Source organism: Marmota monax, unplaced genomic scaffold, assembly GCF_021218885.2.
Source record: "Marmota monax isolate L192 unplaced genomic scaffold, Marmota_monax_Labrador192_F-V1.1 WCK01_AAM20220418_F8-fsc00177, whole genome shotgun sequence".
In the NCBI taxonomy this organism is placed as follows: Eukaryota; Metazoa; Chordata; class Mammalia; order Rodentia; family Sciuridae; genus Marmota; species Marmota monax.
The window spans coordinates 3,172,350-3,199,297 of NW_026694922.1; the positions used below are offsets into that span (position 1 = coordinate 3,172,350).

Below are 26,948 nucleotides of genomic sequence, written 5' to 3' on the forward strand. Positions count from 1 at the left end.
GACAAAAGTTCAATGCATGCTGTCCCTGGGGACGCGATGAGTATCTGCTCCCGTGTTTGCCGTCTTGGGACTTGCCGCATTATTTGTAATTGGTATTAGCAACTTTAAATTCTGATTAATTGCTCAAGTGGCTGTTTCCAATGCAGAAACAAAACCACCAGAGGAGAAGTAATAGACCCAATTACCCTAGGTAGGCTGTCGGTAATAGATTTTTATTATCGGGATAGCTCATCTCGGAGGCAGACGCAGAGAGACCTGTTTCATTAGGCGGTGACACCTCTTGAATTGAGACGAGCAGGTTCACCGGGATGAAGATGGGGTGGGGGATTCAGATTCAGAAACACGCTCAGGGCTGGCAGCACCGAGTCCTGAGCCCCTCCTAGGACCAAGTGTCTTGGCACAGAAACCTTTCGGGGGGTCAGGCCGGCAATGCAGAGACCATGGGGCCTGGAGGAAGTGGGGTGATGTGAATACCCAGGGGCTCCCTGGCCAGCCCTGGAGCACGCGGGAGGCCGTCAAGGTTGGGGAGCTAGAATAGCCTGTGAGCACCAAGTTTACCAACGTGGGGGCCACGTTGGATCACACTGAGATAACGGGCCAGTAATGAGGAGAGCTATCTTCATGTCAGGAGAGTCATAAAATGTGTTATTTACACCCAGCTTGTGGCCCCAAATGCCCTCCATATGGAATGACTTTTTAAATACTTCACTTCCCAGACAATATCATTCATCTCTGTGTGCTCAAGTTCATGGTCGTTAGCAGGAGGGAAACATCCACCGAGAGCACGTTGGGAAATGAACTCCGGGACTCTGGGTGGGGGAGTGTCCTGGGGCCAGTCGTGGGAGGGGGCTGGGTGCCCATCCAGGGTGGGAAGAAGCACGAGTAGGTCTTTAGGTGCAAAAATAAAAAATTAAAATAAAAATTAAAAAAACAAAGAAACTTAAACAAATTGAAAGAACAAACAGAATCTGGCTTGGGATTTCCTCAGCACCAAATAAAAAAAAATAAAAGATATTAAAAAAAAAAAAAAGACAATGAACAAAGAGACTTGATTCCAGAACCTGAGGGTACTGAACTTTCTCTCCGTCCACTCCACCAGTGGCCTCTGAACGAGGTCATGTGGACCCTGCCCCAGGGAGACTCCAAGCCAGCACTAAGCTGGAGGAGGTCATAGAAGCAGAGAGAGCTCATTATTCAACTTTCAAGAATTTTGCAAGCTTGTTGTTAAACACAGCTATTATCAAAGATTAAATGACAGAAAGTGACCATTGCACAAACCGTATTTTTAAAAAAGCGCTGTACTCATGCTTCCTGATCATTTTACCAGCATTTGACTGTTGCCTATGTTTTTGGAGTTCACCGTGTGAATTTTATCCTTACGGCGGGAACGGTCTATATGGGTGAGCCACTGCACCTGCCTTCCTGCCTTTGCATCCAGTGACGTCATCTAGGTTAGCCTAAAATCCGCCCTAGTCGGGGGGATTTACACCACAGGCATCGGCAAACACCGGGAGCCAGGAGTCCTCGTGCTCTGGAGAGCCTGTTGCTGAGAATGCACCAGCATAGCTCTGCCCCCACTGTTTTCCGGTGGCCTGGTGGGGTCCTCTCCAGTCCACATTCACCTTTTGAACCCACTGATGGGTTCTATTTTTCTTTCAAAGGAAATCAAGCACTATAGAGCGGGGCTGAGATCCCTGGGAACTATCCCCTTGTCTGATTCAGATCTCACATTTTTTCATTTTTCCCCCTTTAAAGGTGGAAAATATACCCCAAAGTAACAGCAAATAAATAATTCATGGGCCATATATAATTGATGCCGGGTTTAACAGAAGGAGAGCCGTAAGTGGTTGTCTATTAACTATTTATGAGTTTGCCTGGGCGGCTGACAAGCCACGCTCGGCAAGGAGATCACACCCGTGCTCCCATGTTTTATTTAAACATTATTAAAAGTACACAGCCTGCAGAGAGGCCTTCAATTCCACCCACAATGAGATTCCGCTGTGAAGTCGTCCTGGGTCTCAGGAAGGCTGGGCTGGGCTTTGCTAGGAATGCTACTGTCATTGCTCTGTGTATGTCGGGGTGGACTTTCAGCCCCCTCGCTAACTGTTGGGTGACCCTGGATTCATGGCTTCCCTTCCCTGAGCCTCAGTTTAATCATCTGTGAAATGGGCAATACCATAGCTGTGCCTTAAGAGTTCCTAGGAGGATTAGAGGCCAGTGGTTCTTAGCAGGAGGTGATTTTGCCCCTTGGGACTTTTGCCATTTGTAGACATTTTAGATGTGGATGACTGGGGCAGAAGAGCTATCTGCATCTAGGAGACAGGGATGCTGATAAATATCTCAGTGTGCCCAGAAGAGTGTCCAACAACAGAGAATTATCTGATCCCAAACATCAATAATGCCAAGGCCAAGAAAATCTAGGTTGCAGAATCAAGTGATATCAATTGTATGGTTAGTTTTTTAAAGTACTTGAGTGAGTAAAGATAATATGCCTAAAATGTCTGAGTCGGTGGGATTTGAGTAGGTCAGACCTGGGTTCAAATTCTGACTCTGACACTTAATGGGAATGCAACTGTGGAGATGCTGCTTGGCCTTCTGGCTTTTAGTCATCTCATTGGTAAAATAGGAATAATCACCTCCAAGGATGAGAATCATGTAAAATACTTAGCTCCGTGCCCGGCATACAGTAAGTGGTAAACAAATGCCACCACTTGTTGTCATCATCACTGTCAGCTCCACGCGCACCGTGTGGGGTGTGCAAGTGGAGCGGGTGCCCTTACCATCAAGTCTGGGTGGAAGGAGAAGGTCACAGAGAACGAGTTCATTCAGTCTCCACAGACATGCAACAAGACAGCTGTGTGACGCCCTCTGCTTTACAGGTGGGGAAACTGACGTTCTCCAATACGAAGGCCGCTATCTGAGGTCTCAGGCTCCAAGCTCAATGTTTTTCCTACTATCCCATAGTGGGTTCAGTAGGGTCCCCATAAAAATCCATATTCCCTGGGAACCACAGAATGGGACGTTTCTGGAAACAGAAGCCATCAGTTAAGATGAGGCCATACAGGGCTAGGGTGGGACCTGAATCCAATGACTGGAGGCCTCACAAAATGAGGAGGGACGCTCAGGGACACAGAGTGGGGGAGAAGGACATATTAGGACATCTCTCCCGTCTCTGCCGGAAGAGATGCAGCCACCAGCCAAGCAGCGTGGAGCCACTAGGAGTTGGGAGAGAAGGGAGGAGTCTCCCTTAGAGCCTTCAGAGGGGGCGTGGCCCTGAGGACACCTTGGTTTCAGACTTCCAGTCCCCCCAACTGGGGTATGACCAACCTCTCTTGTTTTAAGACTTCTGGTTTTGGTGATTTGTTATAACAGGCCTAGGAGACCAAAACCCACCTTCCCCAAGACAAGTAAAATTGTAAAATTAGAACGTGAAGCAAGGAAGGGGGGGCAGGGCAGAGAGGAGGAAGGTGATTAGTAATTTGCAGGAGGTGAAGAACCTTCGATGAGAAAGAAGGAAGAGAGGAAAGGAAGGGTGGGGTGAAGAATCTGTGTCTGTAGCCCTACATTCAGTTTATCTCTGACTTTCTGAAGATGTGAATCTATCCTAGAGCAGCCAGCCTAGTACACAGCAGACATTCACTACACATTTCCAGAGGTCGGCATGAGGTGTCTTAGTTTTCTGCTGCTATAAGCAAAATCCCTGAGACTGGGTACTTCATAATGTACAGAAATTTACGTGGTTCCTGTTCTAAGAAGTTGAGATGTCTGACTGAGATCACGGGGCCAACATCCACAGAGGCTGCATCATCCCATGGTGGAAGGCAGAAGGGCAAGAGAGTGAGAGAACGAGAGGGAATATATTCACTTGTATTTTGGCAACCCATTCTGGCAATGACTGCCTGACTTTAATGATAATGACACAAATCCATTCTGGAACTAGTCACCTCCCAACACTGTTGAATTGGGGAAGTTTCCAGCACGTCAACTTTGGGGCACACACTCAATCCATGGCAGGTGACAATGAAGAACATGATTCAAGAACTGCTCCCCCTAAGCTACATTAGCTTCATCATTTAAGGGGCCCGACATACCTGTAAAATACCCCTTTAAAAAGTATTTGCATAATCTATGATTATCTCTCCATATGCCATATGACAATGAGTTTGTAACATTATTTCCTTTTGAGAGAACAAAAAGAAAATTCTTCCCCCTGGCAAGACGATTGGACTCCCCCCTCCCACCCCAAAAGCTTGTTATTAAAAGTTTAAAAGCCTAACAAATTTATTTCAGGTAGAGCTGAAACAAAAATGGACTTGAGCTTCTGTTACAGGGTGTATCCTCTAAACACAGGAATTCTGATAAATCTATTTAGTTTGATTATCATCAGAACAAATTTATCACGGTGCTTTCAAAAGAAAGAAACTCAAATGATACATGCTCTGTGCAGTCCTGCCCAGGCCTCTCGGTTGGACTTGACTATCCTGATATCAGTTATTTTAGGGACATGTGCACCATGTCCTCCTCTTCAAGGGCACGGCTCCCGTCCCGTCCCCGTCTGCATCTCCCATAAGATCAGGCGCAGGCCCAGACACGCGGGAGGATGCAAACCCACGTTCGCGGTCTGACAGGTCCTGTCCTGGAGATGTATTTTTTGAGTTGTTCTCTTCAGAGATAAGTTTTCAAAACGCCGAGGGAACTGTTCAGCAGTCACTGGCTGAGCTTCTGCTGGATGCCTACCCTGACATGGAGGCTGGAGGCCCAGAGGCTAATGAAACCCCATCCCTTCCCCAGGAGCCGTGGGGGAGGACAAGGCGGCAGGAGTGGTAATGAACGGGTGAGGCCCCGAGGGGGGGGTGGGCACGGGGGGGGGGGCAGGAACACCAGGAGGGGCTCACCGACCCCTGATCTGGGCCTGGAGGGTGGAGGCGGCAGGCAGCGGCTGCAGGGAACCAGGCCCGGGAACACAAGGCGTTGGGTCCCCGTGGTGCCCTCACGCATGCGCACAACTTGCAGTCTAGAGACTGAATTTCAGTAGCTCTGTAGGCCACAGGAAGGAGCCTGGGCTTTGTTGTAAAGGCAACAGGGAGCCTATGGAAATTTCTTAGCAAAGGAATAACACAGTAAAATGGATTCCTTCTGGAAAGTTCTTCTGCCGGGAGGAGCAAGCGTGGAGGAAGAGCGGGGAGACTCTAAGAAGTAACCATGGAAGCCCAGATCAGAAGGGAAGCTGCCTAGGTAGACAGGACGCCAGGAGGGGACAGATGGGAAAGACACCTAGGCAGGGTAAAATCAGCTCTCCTGTCTGGGGACTTGTGAGCGGCTCCAGGGAAAGTGGAAAGAACCAGCAAGACGGGGACCCACAGGTGCAGCCTCCTCCTCGCGGGCTCCGGGCCTCCCACCTGCACCAGCCTCCTCCTCCCCTGGACGCACCCTTGCCTGCCAGGTCCTGGGGCCGAGCCAGCTGCCCTGAGCTCCTCACTGCTGGAGACAACACGGAGGAGCCGTCTCCTCCCCAGTGACAAAGAGACTTGAGTGATTTAGAGTCAGAATATTCCTTCCTCTGTAATGGCTCCTGGAGTCGCCAGGAATAGTACATTTACTGAAATTAATGGCAGAACCTCATTTTTCTTTCTTTTTTTTTTTCTGGGGAGCCAGGTTCCATCGGTGGGGTAATTGATGCTGATCTGGAGGAGCCGGTGAGCGGGCCCGGGGCATCCATCATCCACAGGACACAACGCACCGCCCTTTAAGCCAACACCAACAGTGACAAATGGCACAGGCTGGGGACAGGCGGAAAGGATGTGGACAGGAGATCCATCAACTTCCTCCTTGGGTCTCACCAGGGCCCAGAGGCCCAGATCCCTTTTTGGTCTCCCACAGCAGAGTCATTTTTCAGCAGGACTGGGTTGAAAGGCCAATGTGGGGGGCACGGTGACAGTTTAGTGATGGACACGCAGGGAGGCTGATCCCAGGTTTGCCACCCTGACCCTGCAGCCCTGGGTGACTTTACACTGCCCTCGGTTCCTTCTCTACCTTCTACAGTTGATGTAAAATGTCAAAGACAGTGTGCACCAAGGGCCTGGGCAGGAGCAACCCAATGAGTGTTTGTTGAGGGAGTGAATCAACGTGTATCTGGGCTGCACAGTTAGGAAATGTCTTCGCCCCTTCCGGGGAGACTTGAATTAAAAAAAGAAGGAGGAGGAGGCAGAGAAGGTAACCCTTTACCCTAAGAAATGGATCTGAGCAGGGTGTGGTGGGCATGCCTATAATCCCAGCAGCTGAGGAGGCTGAGGCAGGAGGATCCTGAGTTCTAAGCCAGCCTCCGCAACACTGAGGACCTAAGCAACTCAGTGAGGCCCTGTCTCTAAATAAAATACGAAATAGGGCTGAGGATGAGGCTCAGTGGTCGAGGGCCCCTGAGTTCAATCCTCAGTACTTCGCTCAAAAAAAAGAAAAGAAAAAAAAAAGAATGGATTTGGGGTGGTGACAGTGGGCATGGGGGAGAGATTCCGCACCAGCTGGTTTTCCAAGAATTTCCCAAATCACAGTGCACAGCTTCCAGTTCTGCCTGCGAAAGCCAAGTTCCCATTACAGAGAAAGCTCTTATTGGTATGAGGTTCACTAGCAATGGCCTGGATTTGATCTTCCCGTGGAGTTCCATATCATCCCCACACAGGCTGCTCCTTGTGGGGTCCCCAACATCTACTACAGGGCTTGACCCATAGTAAAAATTAGGGCTTCATATCCATGAAGGAAAGAACCAGAACTCTGACTTCCCAGCTGGGTTTTGGTGAGGTTTGTAAGAGTCTATGTGGCACCCAGAAACTGCTGAGGACGGGGGAAGGTCAGTGGGTGGCGTGGACGTGCACGTGAACCTGAATGGATGGGGCTGCACTCCCAAGAATCTCTGGGGGAGGCCTTGGTGACAAGAATGGTCTTCAAATGACATCAGGCATTTAACTTCTACCAAACCTTGCCTGTCTGTATTCCGCGCATGTCTACACAGCAAGCACCTTAGGATTCCCACCCCTATTCCAGTGCCTATCCCTAGGCCACGCCCATAATTGGTGCCCAATAGACACAGGTGGAATGGACTCACTAACGAGACAAGCAAGCAGGACCTTCTTTCCTCCCAGCCGTAATTTCCCAGATCCTAAAGGAAATAGGCAAATAGGTTGGTGAGTTGGTGACATCCACCGTCAGGAAGAGGCTGCTAGCATAACATCGTCCCTTTGATCCCTGTTCTCCCCCAGCAAATCAGGGAAACCACAGCATGTGCTAGTGCCTTTAGGGTACCAGCAGTGCACGCCTTCCTCTCCTGGAGCAAGTTCAAGGGCGATCTCCCATGAGATATGTCCACCCAGGATCTGTGAATATGCGTTTATTCCAAAAAGGGCTGTTTTGTAGCTATCATTCTAGTAAGGACCTCCAGACGAGAGCAACCTCAATTTAGGTTGCACCCTAAATCCATTTACAGCTGCCCTTATAAGAACATGGTGGAAGGATATTTGAGACTCATGTACTCAGAGGGGAAGGTCACGTGGAGGCAGAGTGGGGCCGTGCTACCTGGAGCTGAGAGAACCCGGGGAGGGCAAGGCACAGTCCCCTCTGGAGCCTGTGGAGTGAGGGTAGCGCCCGCCAACACGCAGTTTCAGACTGTGGCTTCCAGAACTACGCAAGAATGTACATCTGTCACTTTATGCCAGTTTGTGGTCATCTCTTAGGACACTCAGGGGAACCTAACGTAACCCCTGACCACAGGTGCATAGAAATAGAGAAGCCAGCCTCCATAAGCTTACCCAGAGTCTTACAATCAGAAAGCGGAGAAAGAAGCAGTTCTACGTGCAAATGCTTTGTGTCTTAAGGTTTGTTTTGCTTCTGTTATGAATCACAGGTGGGGGCTGTGCCATTGGCTCAGCTTGGTTTACTACACTGTGCCGCGGTGGCCTTATTCACAGTGAAGGTTGGTGTCCACCCCGCATGGAGCATAGTCCATTGTACAGATGATCATAAGCATTTTTTAGTCATAAAGCATTTCTAAGTAAGGCATCTACCTTTTTTTTAGATACAATGCTATTATATTTTTTTAGGGTGGGTACCAGGGCAGGGATTGAGCTCAGGGGTACTCGACCACTGAGTCCCATCCCCAGCCCTATTTTGTATTTTATTTAGAGACAGGGTCTCACTGAGTTGCTTAGCACCTTCCAGTTACTGAGGCTGGCTTTGAACTCAAGATCCTCCTGCCTCAGCCTCCCAAGCCGCTGGGATTACAGGCGTGCACCACCACACCTGGCTGCATATTAATCTTCTATGATGTAGTATAAACATAACCTAGATGCACTGAGAAACCAAAAAGCTCATGTGCCTTCATTGCAATATTGAATTTATTGCAATGATCTGGAACCAAGCAGCAACATCTGCGAGAGGTACATCTGCAGAATCTCAGTATTTTAGGGGTTTTGAAGATCTGAATATGTTCCCAGACATGGGGACAGGGAGGAGAGGAAGAAAATAGGGATGAGGAGGACAGTGAAAGGGATGGGGGAAGGGAGGGGAGAAAGAGAAAAAGACCGCCAGAGACAGGGAAAGAAAACCACTATTTGATCTGCCTTGCCTGCATGCCTGGCTAGTTAAAGAAGACATCAGAAGAGAAAGGCTGCCTGTTCTCTCCTCCCAGCCACAGCTTGCAGGAGGGGGACTGGCTGCATCAGAAGCAGGACTGTTAATGAGGAAGTTACCCTGTCAATTGGAGGAAAGAGCCTTTCTGTCTCCCAGGGCCAGGGCGGTGGAGGACCTGCCAGTCAGGGGCCTGCACTGTGTCTGGGAACTCAGTCTCTGTCCAGCACTTTGTCTGCCTCCACCCCCAAGCCAACAAAAGCCAGGCAGCTGGCTTGTGAAGGGTAAGCTGAAGGGGACACTGGCTGTGGGGGACAGTGACCCAGGAAACACATTTGCTGTAGAAGGACTAGTTCCTGCCACAATGATGGCACTTAGAGACCTCTGGGACCAACACCGAGGAGGTCATAGGTGGTATTGGTGAAGGCTCTGAGGTGCTAGGCAAAGGGATGCCAGGTACTCCTTCCCCACCTCCCCTGCCCATCACAAGAAGCATAAATAAGGTGGCTTAGAGATGTCTGTCCTCAAAGGGAAAAGACAGAGCAGACACTCAGATGGTCTCCGATTCCTGTTCTTAAAACAAAACACACTGAGTGTCACAGAAACCATCCCATCGGACAGAGAACAAATCTTAAAATGTTCTTTGGATCACACTGGGGTCAAAGCACGACTTAGTGGCTAAAATCATACACTACAGAGTTGGGCTGACTTGGATTCAAATCTTTGTTCACGTGTGACCTTGGGCAAGTGAACGCGCCACTCTGAGCTTCCATTTGGCAAGTTGATGTCCCTGTGCCTCAGTTTACCCATCTTCGTATGGTAAAACATAATGGCACCTACGTTAACAGTTCTGATAGGATTCAGACAAGGAATGTTTCACCCGGCATGTAGCAAATGATTCATACATGGTGGCTTTTATCATTATTTTTATATTTTATATCTGTCGTTACTGTTAATAGCTCAGAAATAACTTCACATTTACTAGATGAGGCCTGAGACTATTATCTCCCCTCTTTGAAGCCTCAGTTTCCGCATTTGTAAAATGGGGGTAGAGATTCTGACCCCACAGGGTTGCTGGAGGAGTACAAGACACAAAGGATGCTAAGACACAGCAAAAGACATTGAAAACGCGGGTTCCCTCCCCTTTGCGCGAGGCCGCCCTGCCACGGAAAGCTTTGGTCTGAGTGCGCCTGCGCTTCAGGGCCCTCCAGCAGCACAAATGCCATTGGTCCACTGTGGCCACGCCCCCGTGGTTTGTAGCCAGTGGCAGCGTCGTCCCGCAGCCCCATCCCCTCCTGTTTCTCCAAGTGGGCCCCAAAGGTCCAGGAGGCAAGCCCTTAGGTCTCCACGAGGAAGGCCTTCCCTGTCCCAACAAAGGAGGGCTCTCGGGAGCCCAAACCCTCAGTCGCCAGCGTGGCGACACGACTCACCAGCTCCATGCACCTCCTGCTGGCCTCCGCCTCCCGCTGCACCAGCTCCTCCATGTCTGCCTTCAGCTCCTCCAGGCGCCGCTGGTAGTACTGGCTGCTCTCCCGCTGCTTGGACTCGGAGGCCTGGGCCTGCGACAGGTCCTCGCCCATCTTGATCAGGCTGTCCCGAAGTCTGATCACCAGGACCTGGGAGGGAGGGGCAGAGAGGGAGAGGTGCGGGTCTTAGAGGAAGAGGCTTCAGGAACCAGAATCCTTTACTGAGTCTCAGTGTTTGCCTAGAGTCATCAGGAGAATCCCGATTTCTGAATCAAAAATGAGGAATCTCCTTTGAAAATGGTAACTGCTATTCTGAGAGGCAGTGAAACACTGATGCCCTTGATGCTCTGGGTTTGAATCCCTCTGCTACCTCTTCCTGGCTGTGTGACCTTGGGCAGATTATTGAACTTTTCTGAGAGATAATGATGATTTTCCCCGTGTTGCTGGGATCCAGCTCGTAAAGTGAAGAAGGCTTAGCCCAGTGCCTGGCACAGAGGGTGTGCTGGACAAGGGTTGGAAAGGTTGAGAAGGGTCGATGTTTACGGCAGCCCCCCTTCATCCTAAGTTCTGGGAGGTGGACTGGTGCTTTGAAGAGAGAACTATCCTGGGAGGTCCAAATCCCTTCTGCATTGTGGGTTTTGGATTCTGGATTTATAAAACAAGCGCCTTTGATCGGGTCGTCTTTGATGAGCCTCAGCCCTAATACGGATATTTTTACATTTCTGGGGACAAAATAAAACAATAGAGAAAACAGTGCTTTGGGCATCACGAGTGCTGCAGAAAACAAATCCAAAAGCTGTTCTGCGAATTCATTAGGAGGCCAACAAGCCTGGAACCAATCAATCCTGAGGGGCAAACACACCGTGTTGACATAAGCAGGGCCCCGCATGAATATTTCAAGCCCCTGCTGAGAGCTCTGAGCTCCTTCTCCAGAGCCACAGATGGGGGGAAACAGGCTTCAGAGCAGACACTGAATAACAGCCTGAAGGGGAGCTTCACCCTCCAGCTCCTCTTCATCTTTCAAAGGGAGTTTAGCAGCAATTTCAGAGAGCAGCAAGGGGTGTACGGGGGAACAGTGGTTCTCAAAATGTGTCCCCAGGGTCCGCCCTGTCTCTCTGCAGTAGGGACCTGGGGTTCTGCTCAATTCAAATAATGATGGCGGTGGATGGGGATGAGCTTGGACACCACTGGACCAGGGTGTTGGTTTTTTTGCTCTTACTTGACTGTATTTGAATTTTAAAACAGATAACAGTGCAACATGGTGCAGGTCATCATGTAACACACAGCCCATCGAAGTTTCATGATGATCCACAGAGACAATTGCGCCTTGAGGGATCCCTTGAGCCATATGGAGAACCACTGAGGGTCAAGGCCAAGAAAAATGTCTCTTTGTCTCCACCCTCGGCAGCCTTATTAGAGCCTGGATTCCCCTAGAGGAGTTGAGAAAATGTTTCAGATGAGGAGTGCAGCTGGGCTCTGTGAAGACGGATGCTCTGTCCGACCCCAGGGAGCCGGCCCAGGGTGGGGTGAAGGTCAACTGTCAATCTATGCCCTTCCTGACTCTCTGGTCACTTGCCCTTTCTGGCCTGTTCTTCCTCATTGGACGAGGCCTATTCTGCCTGCCCCCCCAGGGCTGCATCAAGCAGACTGGCTGAAGTGAGAGTATTTTCACAATGGTGATGTCCTCTGTAAGTGTCCCGTGTCCTTGGCCTACAGAGCCATTCATTTCCCCACCCATTTCCATCTCTCTCTTCCTTGTCTCTTTATGTTCATCTCCATCACTGGTCCATCTACCCATCCCCGCTTCTAATTTTTCTTCCCCTCCCTTTTACTCTAGAAGGCAAACAAACACCTGAGCTCTCGGCTCAAGGTCAATGTGAAGGTCATCAGTGAACCCCATCCAGACCATCACGTTTTTGCCTGCATTTCAAGGTCCAGCATTAATGCCGTCTCCTCCTGGAAGTTTCCATGATTCTCCAGCTTTCCTTTTTAGAAAAGATCCCTGTTTTCTCAACCTCACAGCCTCCTCCCCGGAATACAGGTCACCCTGGGCATCTCCTGCGGAGCTGTAGGCTCCCCATGTCCATCCCCTGGGCACCCAACACAGGAGCGAGCACTCCTTGGGTGCAAGATGAGTTTCTGTTCAGGGGGAGTGTTGGGCAGGTAACTGGATGAGCAGGCAGGTGGGCATGGGAAGAACCGAATCACGGAATAGAAAGGTGGGCAGCAGAGGAGTTGGGGTCTGAATAAAAGAGAAGAGCGAGCAGAGGAAATAAAAATGGCGGGAGGTGGATGACGGACCGTGATGATGGGTGGAGATGGGTGGGTGGATGGCCAGGTGGGTGGTGGGAATGTACAGAGAAGAAGAGGGAGGGGAGGGGAGAGGAGGTGGATCTGTCATGTCTGTCCAGCCGAGGCTCCTGAGCATCTAGCCGGGCCGGTGGGGTGGCTGGGCTCCCTCCAAGCCCCAGTGGCTCAGGCCCGAGCCCTGCTGACATGTCACCAGTACCTCAAGTCTCTTAATCTGCACTTTCTGAAACTCCGTCTTGTTCTCCAGGTCGCAGATGGCTGCCTCCTGCCTGCTGACAATGGCGCGGTCCACGGTGGACTGCTCCAGGTACTGGACGCGCATCTCCGCCACCTGCAACTGAGGCACAGAGGGTTCCACTGGTCACCTGTTGGCCCCAAGTCCCAGGACACAGGTACGCGCAGGTCCCAGCCCCAGGGCCCACCTCCTTCTTTACACAAGTGCCACACGGGGAATGACTACAAGTTAGAACCTCCGGGTCCCGATCGGATGACCCCTGTTGACACCCCTGGGTGTCAGGTGCTGGGAGGAGATGCTTTCTGTGACTCCAGAACCCAAACAAGACTTTTGTTCAGTCTTTCTTATGCTTCCTTCCCTGGCGTAATAAGGGAGTGAAACTAGTCCACAAGCAGCAAGATTCAGCCCTGGCCCCGCCATTTTGCAGCTGGGTGAACCCCCCGCCATCCAGTGCCCTTCTCTGAACCTCAGTCTCTTCGTCTTTACTGTGAGGACTGAGCATTCCTTCAGTGAGTACCAGCCGGTGGCTAGTGCAGCTACAATTTTTGTTATTCTTGTTGCTACTCAGTGCCCAGGGACATTTGCTTGAAACCTGGTCACCCTGACGGTCACTCTAAGCAGGCACATGCAATGGTTCTGGAAGGACTTTGAAAATTTCATGGAGAGAGCAACCCACCAGGTAACGACAGGGAGCAGGGGACTCTGGAGGGACCACGATGGGCCGTGACCCTGTCTTGCACTGACCAAGCCCTTCCCCGTGGAGCCATTTCTCAGCAGGACAGAATCCTGTACTGAATATCCGGTGAATGCGCCTCATTGTATGGGGCATCTTGGGAAAAGGGATATGAGTGTGTGCATGTGTCTGTCTGTCTGTCTCCTGGATTGTTCTAAAGTCACTGGGCCACAACTGGAGTGAGTGAGGAAAGGAATCAGTCCATGAATCAGTGAGTGGCCGGCCCAGAGGTGGAGCCCGGGGACCCTGCCCTCCTGCCCAACATGGCGGCTCCCGACACACACTTGTTCCTGAAGCTTGTGCCTCTCCTTCTTGGCTTCCTCCAGCTCCTGCTGTAGCTCTTGGATCTGACCAATGTCCGCAGCCGACTGGTGAGACACAAATAAAACGTGGCCGTGAGGCCCTGGGGCTTCCTGGGCACCCAGCCCCGAGAATCCCTTCTCCCACCCACAGACGCGCCATCGTCACTGCCCCACAGTCACCTCTCACATCCTCCCACACCCTTCATCTCAGCGTTCCCTGAGTCCTCCAGCTGTCTCAGCCTGAGCTTTGGTCCACTGTCCGGGACGTTATGATTCACCCCGGGGAGCCCAGACGGGAATGAGCTGGCCCCGGCCTGAGGAGCAGATCCCCAGGGACAGGGCCGGGTAACGGGCAGCTGGACCTGGACATGGCTTTGGCAAGTCAGGGAACCCCTCTGCACCTCAGTCTCCCCATCTGTGAGATGGGGTGATAGCGTCTCTTTGGGCCCTCGGAGGTTAAAGGAGGTGGTGGAGAATAAAGACCCTTTAAAAGGACAGCCGGTGACTGAGCTGTGTACCTCCAAGGAGAGGAATTCCTGAGGCTAAGACAGCTCTTCACTGCCACGAAAATAATGTAGGTTTCTTATCTAGATGATCTGTAGTGGGAATATGCAGGAGCCACTATTGAAATTGAACAAATAAACTTCCATTTTAGACAAAAGTGAGTGATTCATCGACACAGAGGATGTCGTGGTTGTTAAACTCTTGGTGAGAGCACTGAGAATCCTTCCTTCCTTCCTTCCTTCCTTCCTTCCTTCCTTCCTTCCTTCCTTCCTTCCTTCCTCCCTCCCTCCCTCCCTCCTTCCTTCCTTCCTCTCTCTCTCTGTCTCTCTCTTTCTTTCTTCTTTGGTACCAGGGATTGAACTCAGAGGCCCTCGACCACTGAGCCCCACCCCCAGCCCTATTCTGTATTTATTTAGAGACAGGGTCTCACTGAGCTGCTTAGGGCCTCACTGTTGCTGAGGCTGGCTTTGAACTGAGATCCTCCTGCCTCAGCCTCCTGAGCCCCTGAGATGACAGGTATGCACACTGAGTATCTGTGTTATTCCTGCTTAGCAGAGAGCTTCTTAGAGCAAAACCTGGGTGGTGCTCTCCCCGGCTCTCCTCTGGAGGGACGCTGTGAGCAGGATGCCCCCTGCTGTGGGAGGAGCTGTTCCTCAGTTGCGCAGATCAGAATCTGCAGGGGAGTCCTCCCCACACCCCTCCACCCCAAGCTCCTGTGTTGCTCTCTGCTGCTGCTGTGTCTCCTGAGTGGCTCCCGAGTCCAGTGCTCCTGGCCACCCCACTTGCCTGGTACAAGCCACAGTGGCCTCTCCCCCTTTCAATCATGTGGTGGCTATTTACTTAACCTACTCCATGCCAGGCACTGTTCTGAGCTCAGCTGGATACAGGGCTGGACAAGGCAGAGCACAGCCCTGTCCCCGTGGAGCTGACAGTTGGGGTGACACCCTATCAGGTTCTCTCCAACTGCACTTGCCCCTGAAATGTTTGCCAATGATCTTCGTCACCCCCAAATAAAGCCCAAACATCACACCTCTGAGACCCTCACTGGCCCTCCCCTCCTGGCCTGCGGAGCTTACCTGGGCCATATTCCAGAACTCGTGGGCCTCCTTACATCTCCTCAAATGCTCACCACAGGCCCTTTGCCTAGGACATTGCTCACACCCCACTGTCCCATCCCAATCTCATTATCCAAGTGCCACCTCCAGGGTGACCCCTGATCCCCACCTAGGTCAGGATTCATAGAACCATGTTTATTTCCTTTCTAGATTCTCTGCTTGGTTTAAAAGTCTCCCCTCGGCTCTGGGTGATTATATGATACAGTCTGTCCAGCCACAAAACTGGGAACGACACATGGTGTGCCTCATGGTGCCTGATCCAGAACCAGTCCTCGGTGAATATTAGATAGACAGACAGACAGACAGAGAGACAGAGAGACAGATGATAGCTGATAGCTAGACAGGTAGGTGAACGGGTAAGTGGGAGGAAGAATGGATGGATGGAGGGAAGGGTGGATGGACGGAGGGATGGAGGGATGATCAGGCAGGTGGATGGATGGGTGACTGGGTGGGCAGATGGAGGGACAGGTGGGTAGGTGGATGACAGAAGGGGTGTTATGTGAGGCGTGCCTCCAAAGTTCACGTGAGCCAATGCAAGGCCAGAGGAGACATGATTGGGTGCGGAGTCTTGACCCAGGGAACCAGTCCCCTGATGGGGTAGCCGAGTGGTAACTGGAGGAGGGGGGTGGCTGGAGGGGGTGGCGTTGGGGGTGTGACTCTTGGGTGTGTATTTGGTATCTGGAGGGTGGAGTCTCTCTGCCTGCTGGTCCCCACGTGAGCTGCTCTCCTCGGCCACCCTCTTCCTCCACGATGTCCTGCCTCACCTCGAGCCTGAGGAATGGAGCCTGCTGTCTCTGGACTGAGACCTCTGAACCAGGAGCCCTCAATAAACCTTTCCTCCTCTACATTGTTCTGTCGGGACTTTTAGTCACAGCAGTGAGTACAACAGGGTGGACGGGAAAATGGACAGATGGGTGGATACTGGGTGGCCAGGTGCATGACGGATGGGTGGACAGAGGAGTGGGGGAGTGGGCAGATGTGTGACCAAGCGGAACTCCTCCTGGGGCCAGGTCCTCCAGGGGTGCACGCACTGCACAGAGGGGACGTCCTCCTCCCACAGGGCACAGGGCACTTACAGATCCTCTCTGTCCTGCAAAATCCTAGGACCAGGAAGTGGCCCCCCATCACCGTGTCCCGCCCCGCCCTGCCCACGGAGCCCTGGCACCTGAGCAATGAGGTCCTTGTGCTTCTGCACGAGCGCGTTCAGGTCGTCCTGGTCCTCGTCAATACGCTTCAGGAGGCCCGCCTTCTCGAACTGCAGCCGGTGCAGCTGCTCGTCCACCTGAGGGGCAGCGGGGCGGTGAGGGGGGCAGAGCTGGAGGGCAGAGGGTGCCTGCCCGTGGTGCGCGTGAGGGTCACTCCCTTGACAGTGGGTGCCAATGCTTGGTGCTGCCACTCTGTGCGTGTGTGCGGGTGTGTGTGGGTGTGTGTGTGGGGGGTGCACACACACACTGGGCGTTCAGGCCAGTGTGCAGCCTGCATCATAAATAGACTGAGGCCTGTGACAGCCCCTTCCCCAGAATCCACACAGGCACATTTCCGTGCGATTGCCCGTGTGTGTAAGTGCCACCTGTGATCTCCCTCAAGACAGGGACTTGGGTCTGTTCACAGGTGCATCTCCAGCACTAAGCACCAGGCCTCATGTACATAGTAGGTGCTCAATAAATGCCTATTAGGTAGATGGACAGGTGTGATTGTGTATTTTACCCGTGGGGGCATTGATTTGAGATGTGTGTCTAGTGACTGTGAGTGTGTGTAAGCACATCCCTGTGTGTACGTACATGTGTTTGTGGGCAAGTTCTTCTTAATTTAGTGCAAAAAAACTTATATATATATATATATATATATATATATAGGGTGAAAGAGCCAACAGGACCAAGAGATAAGCTTCTGCCTATAAATCCCCAGCTCTGCACAAACACGAGGCTTTTACACCCCGAATATAAATTTAAATGAACCCTTCACATCCTGTGCAGACAGGGATGTGGAAAAGCACACCCCATCCCAGCAGACTAGACCCACAGTGTGTGCTCACTTCTCCCCATTCAGTGGTGAGCACACAGTAGGTGCACAATAAATGGCTCTCTTCACAGTAGTAAAAAGATGTCCTGGTCTCTACTTTATTGGGGAACACATGAAATAGCACACCATAAGGACCGAGTTCTCTCATGGTGGCAAGCACACGGTAGGACTGCAGCAGAGGCCTGAGAACCACCCACAGTGCTGAGCACCCCATGGGCTCATGATAAAAGCTCGCACTCGGAGTGCTGAGCGAACCACAGGCTCATATTGGATGCACCGTCACAGTATGAGCACACAGTAGGCCCACGTGTTTCCCTGTGCACCTTTGCAGGTAGAGCGCACAGTTGACCCTCTAGATGCCCTTAGCCGTAATGAATCTCTGTGCACAGTAGGATGCCTGCAGTCAAAGTGCCGAGCACCTTGTAGGTCCACACTAAGTGCCCCTGCCCCTCTTACAGAGCTGAGCACCCAGTAGGCCTACAATGAATGCCCGTCCCTCCCAGGTGACACCCAATAGGTCCACTCTAGGTGCCCCTGCCCCTCCTATGGTCTCGGGCTGAGGGGGGACAGTACCAGGCTCTTGCTCCGGGTCATGTTCTCTAACTCGCTGTGCATGTTCTCCAGGTCCGTGGTCAGCGCCTTCTGGGTCTTCAGGGCGTCCTCGCACTTGGCCTCACTCTGTTCCAGCTGGACCAGGCGGGGGGAGGGGGAGAGGAGCCCCGTCAAAGGCCCCGGAAGGTCCTGCCCCAGCCCCGCAGCCCAGCCCCCGGGCAGCGGCACGTTCACCCTCCCGACTCCACGCCGTTCATCACGCAGCTGGGGACACACACGTGTCTGCACCGAGGCAGCCAGGCGCAGAGCCACCCAGAAGGTCACTGGCTGCCCGAGAAAGGAGCCGTGCGACCCCTGCAGTGACGGGGGCTGGGACTCGGTCCCACCCAGCAGGGGTCTGTGACACACACTCAGGGCCAGGCGTGCGACCAGCAGGCTCCTGCCCTCCCCGTGGGGACACAGGCAGGGATGGGCAGTGGCCACCCCCTGGGGACCACAGGGAGCCGGCACGGGGTACTGGGAATAGTCCTGGGAGGTGTCCTGGAGGAGGTGCCCTGACGGTCAGCGGGAACCTGCCCAGGACAGTTACTTCACCAGGTTCAGGATTAAAAGGGGGTCTGTAAAGTTCCTTTTTAGGGTGGGAGGTACCGGGGATTGAACTCAGGGGCCCTTGACCACGGAGCCCCGTCCCCAGCCATGTTTTGCATTTTGTTTAGAGACAGGGTCTCACTGAGCTGCTGAGGGCCTCACTGTGGCTGAGGCTGGCCTTGAACTCATGATCCTCCTGCCTCAGCCTCCTGAGCCACTGGGATGACAGGTGTGCACACTGCACCTGGCTGTGAATTTCTTTTTAAAAGCAAAATGTTCTGCATGAGAGCTCTCTCCCAGGTTCACAGCCCACACTAGATTCCCCAAGGCTCAGAGCCATCGGCTAAATGGACATTCCTTCTCGCCCTTTTCTTCCTCATCCCTGTGCCCAACGGCAAAGCAGGGTCTTCAAGACAGGTACGAGTCAGGTGTGTTCCGTGGAGAAACCCATATCTGCACACAAACACTACGTCCACTCTGCAACTGACTCCTTGACTCCTGAACTCCAGATTCTCCAAACAGAAAACAATCTTAGAAAACCACCTAAGGAAAACACTTGGGGCTCAGAGAGGGCCATTGCTTGGCCCAAAGCCACACAGCTCTAAGGAACAGAGACAAGACAAATGTTTCCCAGAGCAGCACACTTAACACACCAGGCCACCGTCTCCAAGGGGATTAATGGTGTTAAGGTGGCAATGAGAGGGCAAGACCATATGGAGAGTCCTGGTGAGGTGGCATGCTCATCTCCCGTCCCTGCGGCCACTGGGTGGGGGCCCCTGTGACCTACCCAAGGGAACATCACAACAGAGGCTGTGCAAAGACACCTGGCTGATCCAGAGGGGCCTTCCCTGAGAGGAGCCCCCCCGGGGAATACGTTCACCTCCTTCCAACCAAAGAGAACCTTCCTGACCGTCCAGGGGCTCCAGATGTCAAGGGGACTCACTCGCCTGCTCTCCACCCTCAGGTGGTCTGTGAGGGCCACTCTGCAAATGCCCCGTTTCCAGGTGAGGGGCGGCGGCTGGAGCGGCAGGGCTGGGCGGGTTCTGGACCTGGATCCCCGCCCCCCCCAGCCCCTGCCCAGCTCCTGCGGCTCTCAGAGGTGGCACCTCGAGGTCCAGCCCTGTCCGTGATCAGGAGCCATGGCCCACGAAGCCACTGCCCTGGAAGGCTGTGACCACAGCACACTCCTGTGGCCGGGCTCCGAGCAGACGTGGGGCTCACTTCCCACAGGGATGGGGATCGAGACGGAGAACGATGTCTTGTAGGAAGGTAACTGGCATGGCGAGCGTGAGAGACAAGGAAATGTCTTCCAGCAGGAGACACCTGGACAGGCCTGGGAGGAGGGAAGGAAGGCTCCCCTGCAGGCAGGAGGGGCAAAGCGAGCCTCTCCTGGAGTTGGGGGCCACAGTCAGGAAGAGCCTTAAAGCCAGGACCTAAAGGACACACAGACACAGAAAGAACCGCTCCTTCATGGGGCGACTGCAGGTGCAAAGGCCCTGGGGCAGATCCAGGAACAGATGTAGCCTTGAGAAAACAGAGAGATTGCCAGTGGGACTGGACAGCTGTACAGAGAGTGCAGGGGAGGGTCGATGAAGATGCGCACAGGGGTCACAGTGGGGAGGCGTGTGAGCCGAACCAGAAAGCTTACATGTGACTTTAGGGGAGTTGTCGATGGTGTCTAAGGAGGTCGGCGGCATGGCCTCTCTGTGCTGGCTGAGAGCTTTGGTGGGAGGAGAACCGGGCACCCTGGTGTGGCTGCTGCTGTGGTCCTCCAGCAGGGGACCATGGGGCCGCTCCAACTGGGTGGAGAGGGTGGGAGGGAGAAGAAATGGCAGAATCCGCATGGTGGGCGCGTGGGGAATGGAATGGGGGTCCAGGCGGCGGCAGGTGGGCCGTCGGGGATGAGGTCACACAGCTAACAGAGTTCCATCTGCACGATCCCAGAGTCCCCAGAGCCTGGGGCACTCAGGCCCTATTCCATCCCCACCTCCCAGGTGGTCTGTGGGGCAAGATCAGAACGCTTCCTTCCTCTGACCCTGTGCTCTTCTGTCCCCAGCGAGGATGGACTGACGGTCCAGCAGGCCCTGCGGCAGGGACAGCCGACGGCTCAGGGGGGTCCGTGGATCCCGTGGGAGCTGCTCAGGCCGTCCCCGGGTCTGGACCAGGGCGGGGGCTGCAGAAGGAGTGATTCAGGGTTTGAATAGCCGGGTGGCACCCACACGTCACTCTGTGAAATCCTGCATCTTTTCTGGAACCTTCCAGACATGCACAAGTACATTGCAGAGGAGAGAGAAAGAAGGCCACCACAGACAGGCAATGATGGGTGCCCCGTTTCGTCCTGCGTGCCACTAAAGCTTGGGCTCTGGAGCCCAACCTGCCAGGTCCCGGCACCTCACATGAGCTCCGGAGGCTGAGGCAGGAGGATGGTGAGTTCACAGCAGCCTCAACAACAGTGAGGCCCTAAGCCACTCAGTGAAACCCTGTCTCTAAGTCAGACACAGAACAGGGCTGGGGACGGGGCTCCGTGGTCGAGGGTCCCGAGTTCAATCCCTGTACCCCCCCAAAAGAAGACCCTGGTGGCAGCTATTGCCATGACTGTGACTGAGTCCCCAGAGAAGGGAGGGGACTCAGTAACATTTTAGAGATGAAGAAAGGCAGCCGCCGAGGTCCCACGGCTGGGACAATGACCACCTTGAGGATGGTCCTAAGCTCCTGACCACCTGGGATGAGTGGAGGGGGTCGCTGACCCCGAGGTAGCCGCGTCAGGGGGTCTGGACTTAATGGCATCCGCGTGGGCAGCGCCACAGCTTCCCCAGCGGGGCCTCCCGGGCTCTGCTCAGGCCACCTTCACGCCGCCCCTCAGGGCTCTCCTCTGCCACACCCTCGGGAGCGGGAAGAAGCCCAGCTGCGCGGCTCCGGTCACCAGGAGGGCCGGGCCAGAGCAGCCCTGGACGAGACTCCCCTCCCGCGGCTGTGGGATGTGGTTTACGGAGCCGGGCAGCGAGCTGGTCAGCAGGGCCACCATCAGCCCGGTGGCCACAACGCTGGCTGGACACTGAAGCCCAGTCCTGGGGGCCCCCGCGGGAGCCATCGGGGAGCCGAGGAACGGGGGCTCCAGGAAGGGCCACCATCCCCTCCCTCTCTCCCTGGCAGCCAGCCTGGCATCCGGACAAGGTGACAGCTGGCCCAGTCCCTGTCAGCTCCAAGTCCCCAGCACAACCTGCCCGCCAGGCCGCCCGGCTTCAGTGGAACGTCATGACGCGGTGCAGAGGCTCAGGTGAGGGGAAGACCCCAGACTGGCACGTCCCCCACCTGGCGGTGGGCGGTGGGCGGGACCCAGGGGACCTCAGCAGCCCAGCTGGTGTGACTGCCCTGCAGGGCCACAGCTTTGTCCTTCTCTTCCCAATTTTGCGTTTTGTGAAGTTGGCAGGACGCGGCCCAGCACGTGGGTGGAAAGCACAAAATCAGCTGGGAACGTCCCTCTTGCTGATCGGTCCTTGTAGGGACACTAATGGAACCAGCAAGTCCCTCCCAGGTATGCCCTGAAGGCAGCCGTGGGGTCCAGATTTGGTGCTGTCCTCCTGTAAGTGGGCACAGTGCCCATTCCCAGGCCTCCCTACACCGTGGCTATTGGGACATTCTTCCCGATCTCTCGCAGCCACCGAGCCTTGCTCAGCGTAGGCAGGAGACACTCGGTGAGGCCCGGACTCCTGGGAAGAGGCCAAGGTCCTGGGAGCCGGAAGCCCCAGGGAAGATGAGACGAGCATCATCTGGCACCACAAGAAGGGAGAAGAGGAGGTGGCACTGCATTTTTCAACATGGCCTCCTCCTCTACCATGAGGGGGACTCTGGACAGCAAAGACTTTGGATATCTTTTCATGAAGGTTAGCAACCACCCAGAGGTCAAGCAGAATCTGGTTCTAGCCCTAGCCCTCTCCTGATAAGCCTATTTAAGTAGGTTTCTCAGCCTCTCTGAGCTTAGGTTTTTTCCCATCCACAAAATGGGTGAGAAAACGGTTTATAATCATTGAGCAGAACTGCCGAGGACAGGTGTACCAGTTGTGCACTGCACATGTTAGGGGAAGCCAAGCACACAGATGGTGAGGAAGAGCTCTAACTTTGCACCAGGCACTAATCTGGACCCAAATAAGATGCAGAACTGGGATATGACCCCAGGCAACCTGGCCACCAGGCTCCCCTCTGAGCCTTTGCACCACACTCCCTCTGAAACTCTAGGGCCACACTGATGCCCTTCAGGGGGGCTCTGGATGCCCAGCCCCCCTCTTTTGACACCACAACCCACCTTCCTGGTGAGGAATGTTCATCCTCTAAACACCCATGTGTTTCTGTCCAGCTGACCCCAGGCCACATCCAGAGAAGGGCATGTGAGCTGGCCCAGCCAATCAGAGTGCCCCTAGTGGTGGGATCTGGGGTAGCATCATGGCCAACGCCGTGGGGTTTGCTGGGACTTGGGAAGCAAAGCAGGAGGGAAGGCTGGGGAGTACCTGGATCCCCTTGCCACTAAGAAAAAAAAAAGCCTGCCCCCGAATACAAACTGGCATTGAGGGACTGAGCCAAGAGGTGGCCGGAGACACATTTTTGACGATATGATTGGAACAGCTGGATCCAGCCAAGCCTGAAGGCAATCTCAGCCTCCGAGCTTTTCAGATATTTCTGCCGATACCTTCCCCTTTTCTACTCAAGCCAGTCTGAAGGAGGTTTCTAGAACCCAGGATCCAGGCAGAGGAAGGTGAGCCCTACCCCAGAGGAAATGTCTGCATCGTGGCTGACGTAAGGGCTCAAATCCCTAGTGACAGTGTCTGTTGATGCTGCTCTGCCAAAACGTCAGATCAAAGTATTCCATCTGAAACTTGGTGATAGAGAAGCGATCGTCTGTGGTTCACCTATTCTGTGAACAGATCCCTATCCAAAGCGGGGTAAATGGTCCCCGTTCCCCGATTTCTACATGGCGGGAAGAGGGACAGAGATTTCAACCCTCACTGTGTCAGACTCTGTGTCGGGAATTTTTATTTGTTTTTTGTTTTATGGTCCCCAGGGGTGCTGTACCCCTGAGATAAAACCCCAGCCCTTTTTATTCTTATTTTTGAGACAGGGCCTCGATAAGTTGCTGAGCCTGGCCTCGAACTTGTGGTCCTCCAGCCTCAGCCTCCCTAATCTCCCGAGTTACAGGCGTGGACTGCTGCAGCCACTGGGCTTCTTGATACTCACATTCACTGTGGCCCCCAACAGCCCTGCAAGGAAGAAATCAGCCCTCATCTTTTTATAAACAATAAAACTGTAACCGAGAAGGTCGTGATTTGACCAAGTCCTGATTCGAGTCAGTCAGACTCCAAACCCCTGCGGTTCCCAGGCCGTCCCTCAGCCCGGTACACACAGGCCTCTGTGCCCCCGCTTGTCCCAGTCACCGTCTCTCGACACCCGCCTCCTTTCCATTCAGCACCGGCATTGAAATTCTCGTCACATCGACGCCAACCACAAACTGATGAATAGCATCTTTCTCCTCCGCGAGGCCATCTGCCCACTTAAATACCTGGGTGAAATGTGCCCGGGGCTGGCTGGCCGCAGGGGAGGAGGCCAGACTCCAGGAGAGGGGCGAGGAGGGCCCTTCGATCCCGGGTCTCTGGTCTCTTTGAACAGCTCAGGGGATTTAAAAATACCACATGGCAAATGTCACCAGGGAAAGCAGCTGGCGGAGAGAGAGTCCTAGACCTTACGTGGTGGCCCTCGAGAGTCAACAGTCACCACTAAGGTTTTCCCTGGTGGCATCACCCAGGGCTTAAGTGACAGGCAGCCCTGACCATATGGAACAACAGCGGTAAAAACAATCATCTTCAACACCAGCCAGGATCCCCGGGGAGGCCTGCGGGAGGGACACCCAAGGACAGCGGTCCCAAAGGAGAATCCCTCAAGGCTGTCATGGGGCTCCTCCTGCGTCCGTCCCCAACCATTTGTGTATAAATGAAATATTCTGGAACTTTCCTTCCATTCTTCAAGGGAACCACCATGCATTGATGTATTAAAATTCTTTCTGAATATTTATTTTTCCCATTTTCCTTGGAGTAAAAAATGAAAAACGTTATCATCAGCAACATCAGTGAACCCACCCTGGGCACCTGGGGTTTCTGGGCTCTGCATCCCCAGTGTGTCCACGGTCCTGTGCTGCCTCAGTGTCCCCTAAATGCCCCCTTGGAAGGACTCTGCTGCCGGGCATGTCCCCCTAGCTCCCCGTGCACTGGCCTTGACCCCAACACCAGGCAGTGTCCAGACATTCACTCCAGAGGACAGACGGTGGGGTGAGTGGGCAGGACCCTCCCCTCGTAAGAGGAAATGTCCACCAACCCCAGACACCGGAGGCTGAGCGGGATCTTGGGGGCACGTCGGGGCTGAAGGTGATCTAAGGAGGCTCCCCTGAGCAGGGCGTCCTTTGGCTAAAAGCCAAGTGAACACGGATCTGCAAACACGCGCTAAAGCCACCCCCGCAGTGCAGACCCCGATCCCCTTACAGAAGGAAGCTCTAGGTCCCCAGAGACGTGACGGCTGTGAGGTTGACTGACCGGGTCAGCGACGTGATGTCCAATCTCAGGCTTCGCTTAATCCCCATGCAGGGCCCTGGGCTCCCCGACATTAGGCCGTGACCCCCCCACTCACCCCTAAGGTTCAGCTGGCAGAAAACACCTCCTGTCGACCAAGTGGGTTCAAATCTGGATTCTAAGAGAACTAAGACCGACCCAGTAGACCACGTCGGAAGCCACAGCTTTCCCCATGAAATGACGTCACTAGAGGATGTCACCACAGACTGTCAGCGGGGAGAATGTGGGCAACAGAGCCAACTCCCTCTTCCGCCAGCTTCTCTTGGCTGTGGCTGAGAGACAAGAGCCGTGTAGAGGAGGAAATGCTCATTCGGTCTCCATGGCCATCAGGGCCAGAGCTCTGGGCCCAGGTGAGGCCGGACACCATGGCGGAGAGTGTGGGGAGGGAAGCAGCCAGGACACGGCCGCCCGGCAGCAGAGAGCGCGCTGCTCCCCAGGGAGGAGACCTCCCTTAGCGTCAGGCCCACCTGCCGACGGTCACCACCCAGCTGGCCCATATCAGTGGCTCAGTCCACACGGTCCCCCTGTGAGTCTGGGGGCACACTTCACGTCTAAGCCACATACCAGAACCCCGACACACCACCGCCTCCTGAGTGGGCTAAACCGTAGAAATGCAGCTCTCCTCCCTGGGCAGGGGACCCTCGGGGGCCAGGGGCCAGAGTGTGTCCCCAGCACCTTGGATAACTGCTGGGCAGAATCAGCGGAGGCCAGGTAAACTGGTGTCCTATGGTCACACATCCTACAGAAAGGCACACAGGATGCCCCCAACCCTTGGAAATGCACATGTAAGAAATGTTCCCAGCAGGTCTAGTGTCGTAAAACCAAACTCCACACACAAGCCACAGGGCCACCGACTTCTACAAGGATGGGCTGGTTCCCCTAGGAAGCAGGTGGACACCAAGCCCCCCGCACGGTGAGACCCACCTCCATGTGGAGGGACGGTGAGACCGAGAGCTAGGGCCGGCTCGGGTGATGAGACCTCATCTAGTGGTCACTGGGGGCAGGGGACAAAGTGTCCCAGAGGGCACAAGGCCTCACCCAAGCCAGGAGAGTGCTACCCCTGAGCCACACCCCAGCCTGGACAGGTGACAAAGAAAGGCTTATTTCAAAGACACCAGGCTCTTAAACTGGCATCTGGTTGGTCACCCGCCTCCTGCACGCCCAGGTCCCTTTTGAGAAAGAGACTTCCCCAAAGACAGAGGGGCGGGGCAGGTGGGGGGTCGGTGTTCCTCAGAGTAGTTAGAGCTGGGGACACCGCGGGTGCTAGCAGGGTTCCATTGACCCCACTTCTTCCTTTTTTTCTGTTTTACAGTGAAAAGCTTTGCACGTTCCCAGGGAACCTGAGACGGGCGCTCACCCAGAAGGTCCTGACACGGGAAAGCTGGCCTATGAGCTGCAGTGCACCCACCTGGAGGAGCCTGCCACCACCCGCCGGCCTGCACTCTCCCACGGGTCAGAAGCTGCAGAAGCAGGGGAAGGTGGAGAGGCCACTGCACTGAGTGACGGGGCCGGGCCGGGGTTCAGGGGCAGAGCGCTGGCCTGGCACCTGTGAGGCCCTGGGTTGGATCCTCAGCACCACACAAAATAAATAAAGGCACGTGTCCACCTACAGCTATAAAGGATTCAAAAATAAAAAATCTATGAGAGTTGGTGTTGGCGTCCTGGGTTGGATTCTGGCTTTGGAGAGCCATGAGGGACCCAGGAGGGGCGGCTGGGGATGTGGCCGGTCAGTGGACACCACAGGAATCGGCAGGCATTTTCTGCGGGATGGACAGTGATTATTTTAGGCCTGGCCGACCCAGAAGCACATGGAGGAGCTGTAGGCAGATATTTATAAACCGACGTAAGTGTGGCCATTGACAAATGTGAACCAACCTTCTTCCTCCACGGGACA

The 26,948-nt window shown here is 54.0% G+C and overlaps 1 protein-coding gene across 10 annotated transcripts in view; it reads right to left on the bottom strand.

Moving 5' to 3' along the window:
- The window catches only part of LOC124081144 (beta-adrenergic receptor kinase 2), a 346,261-nt gene that overhangs the window by 49,358 nt on the left and 269,955 nt on the right, over positions 1-26,948 (bottom strand). For all 10 annotated transcript variants that reach the window (XM_046427320.1, XM_046427319.1, XM_046427318.1 and 7 more), the window contains 5 exons: positions 17,877-17,990; positions 16,447-16,563; positions 13,645-13,728; positions 12,592-12,729; positions 10,047-10,232 (listed from right to left, as the gene is read on the bottom strand). In XM_046427320.1, coding sequence (XP_046283276.1) covers positions 10,047-10,232; positions 12,592-12,729; positions 13,645-13,728; positions 16,447-16,563; positions 17,877-17,990 — 639 coding nt within the window. The remainder of the gene's footprint in view (positions 1-10,046; positions 10,233-12,591; positions 12,730-13,644; positions 13,729-16,446; positions 16,564-17,876; positions 17,991-26,948) is intronic.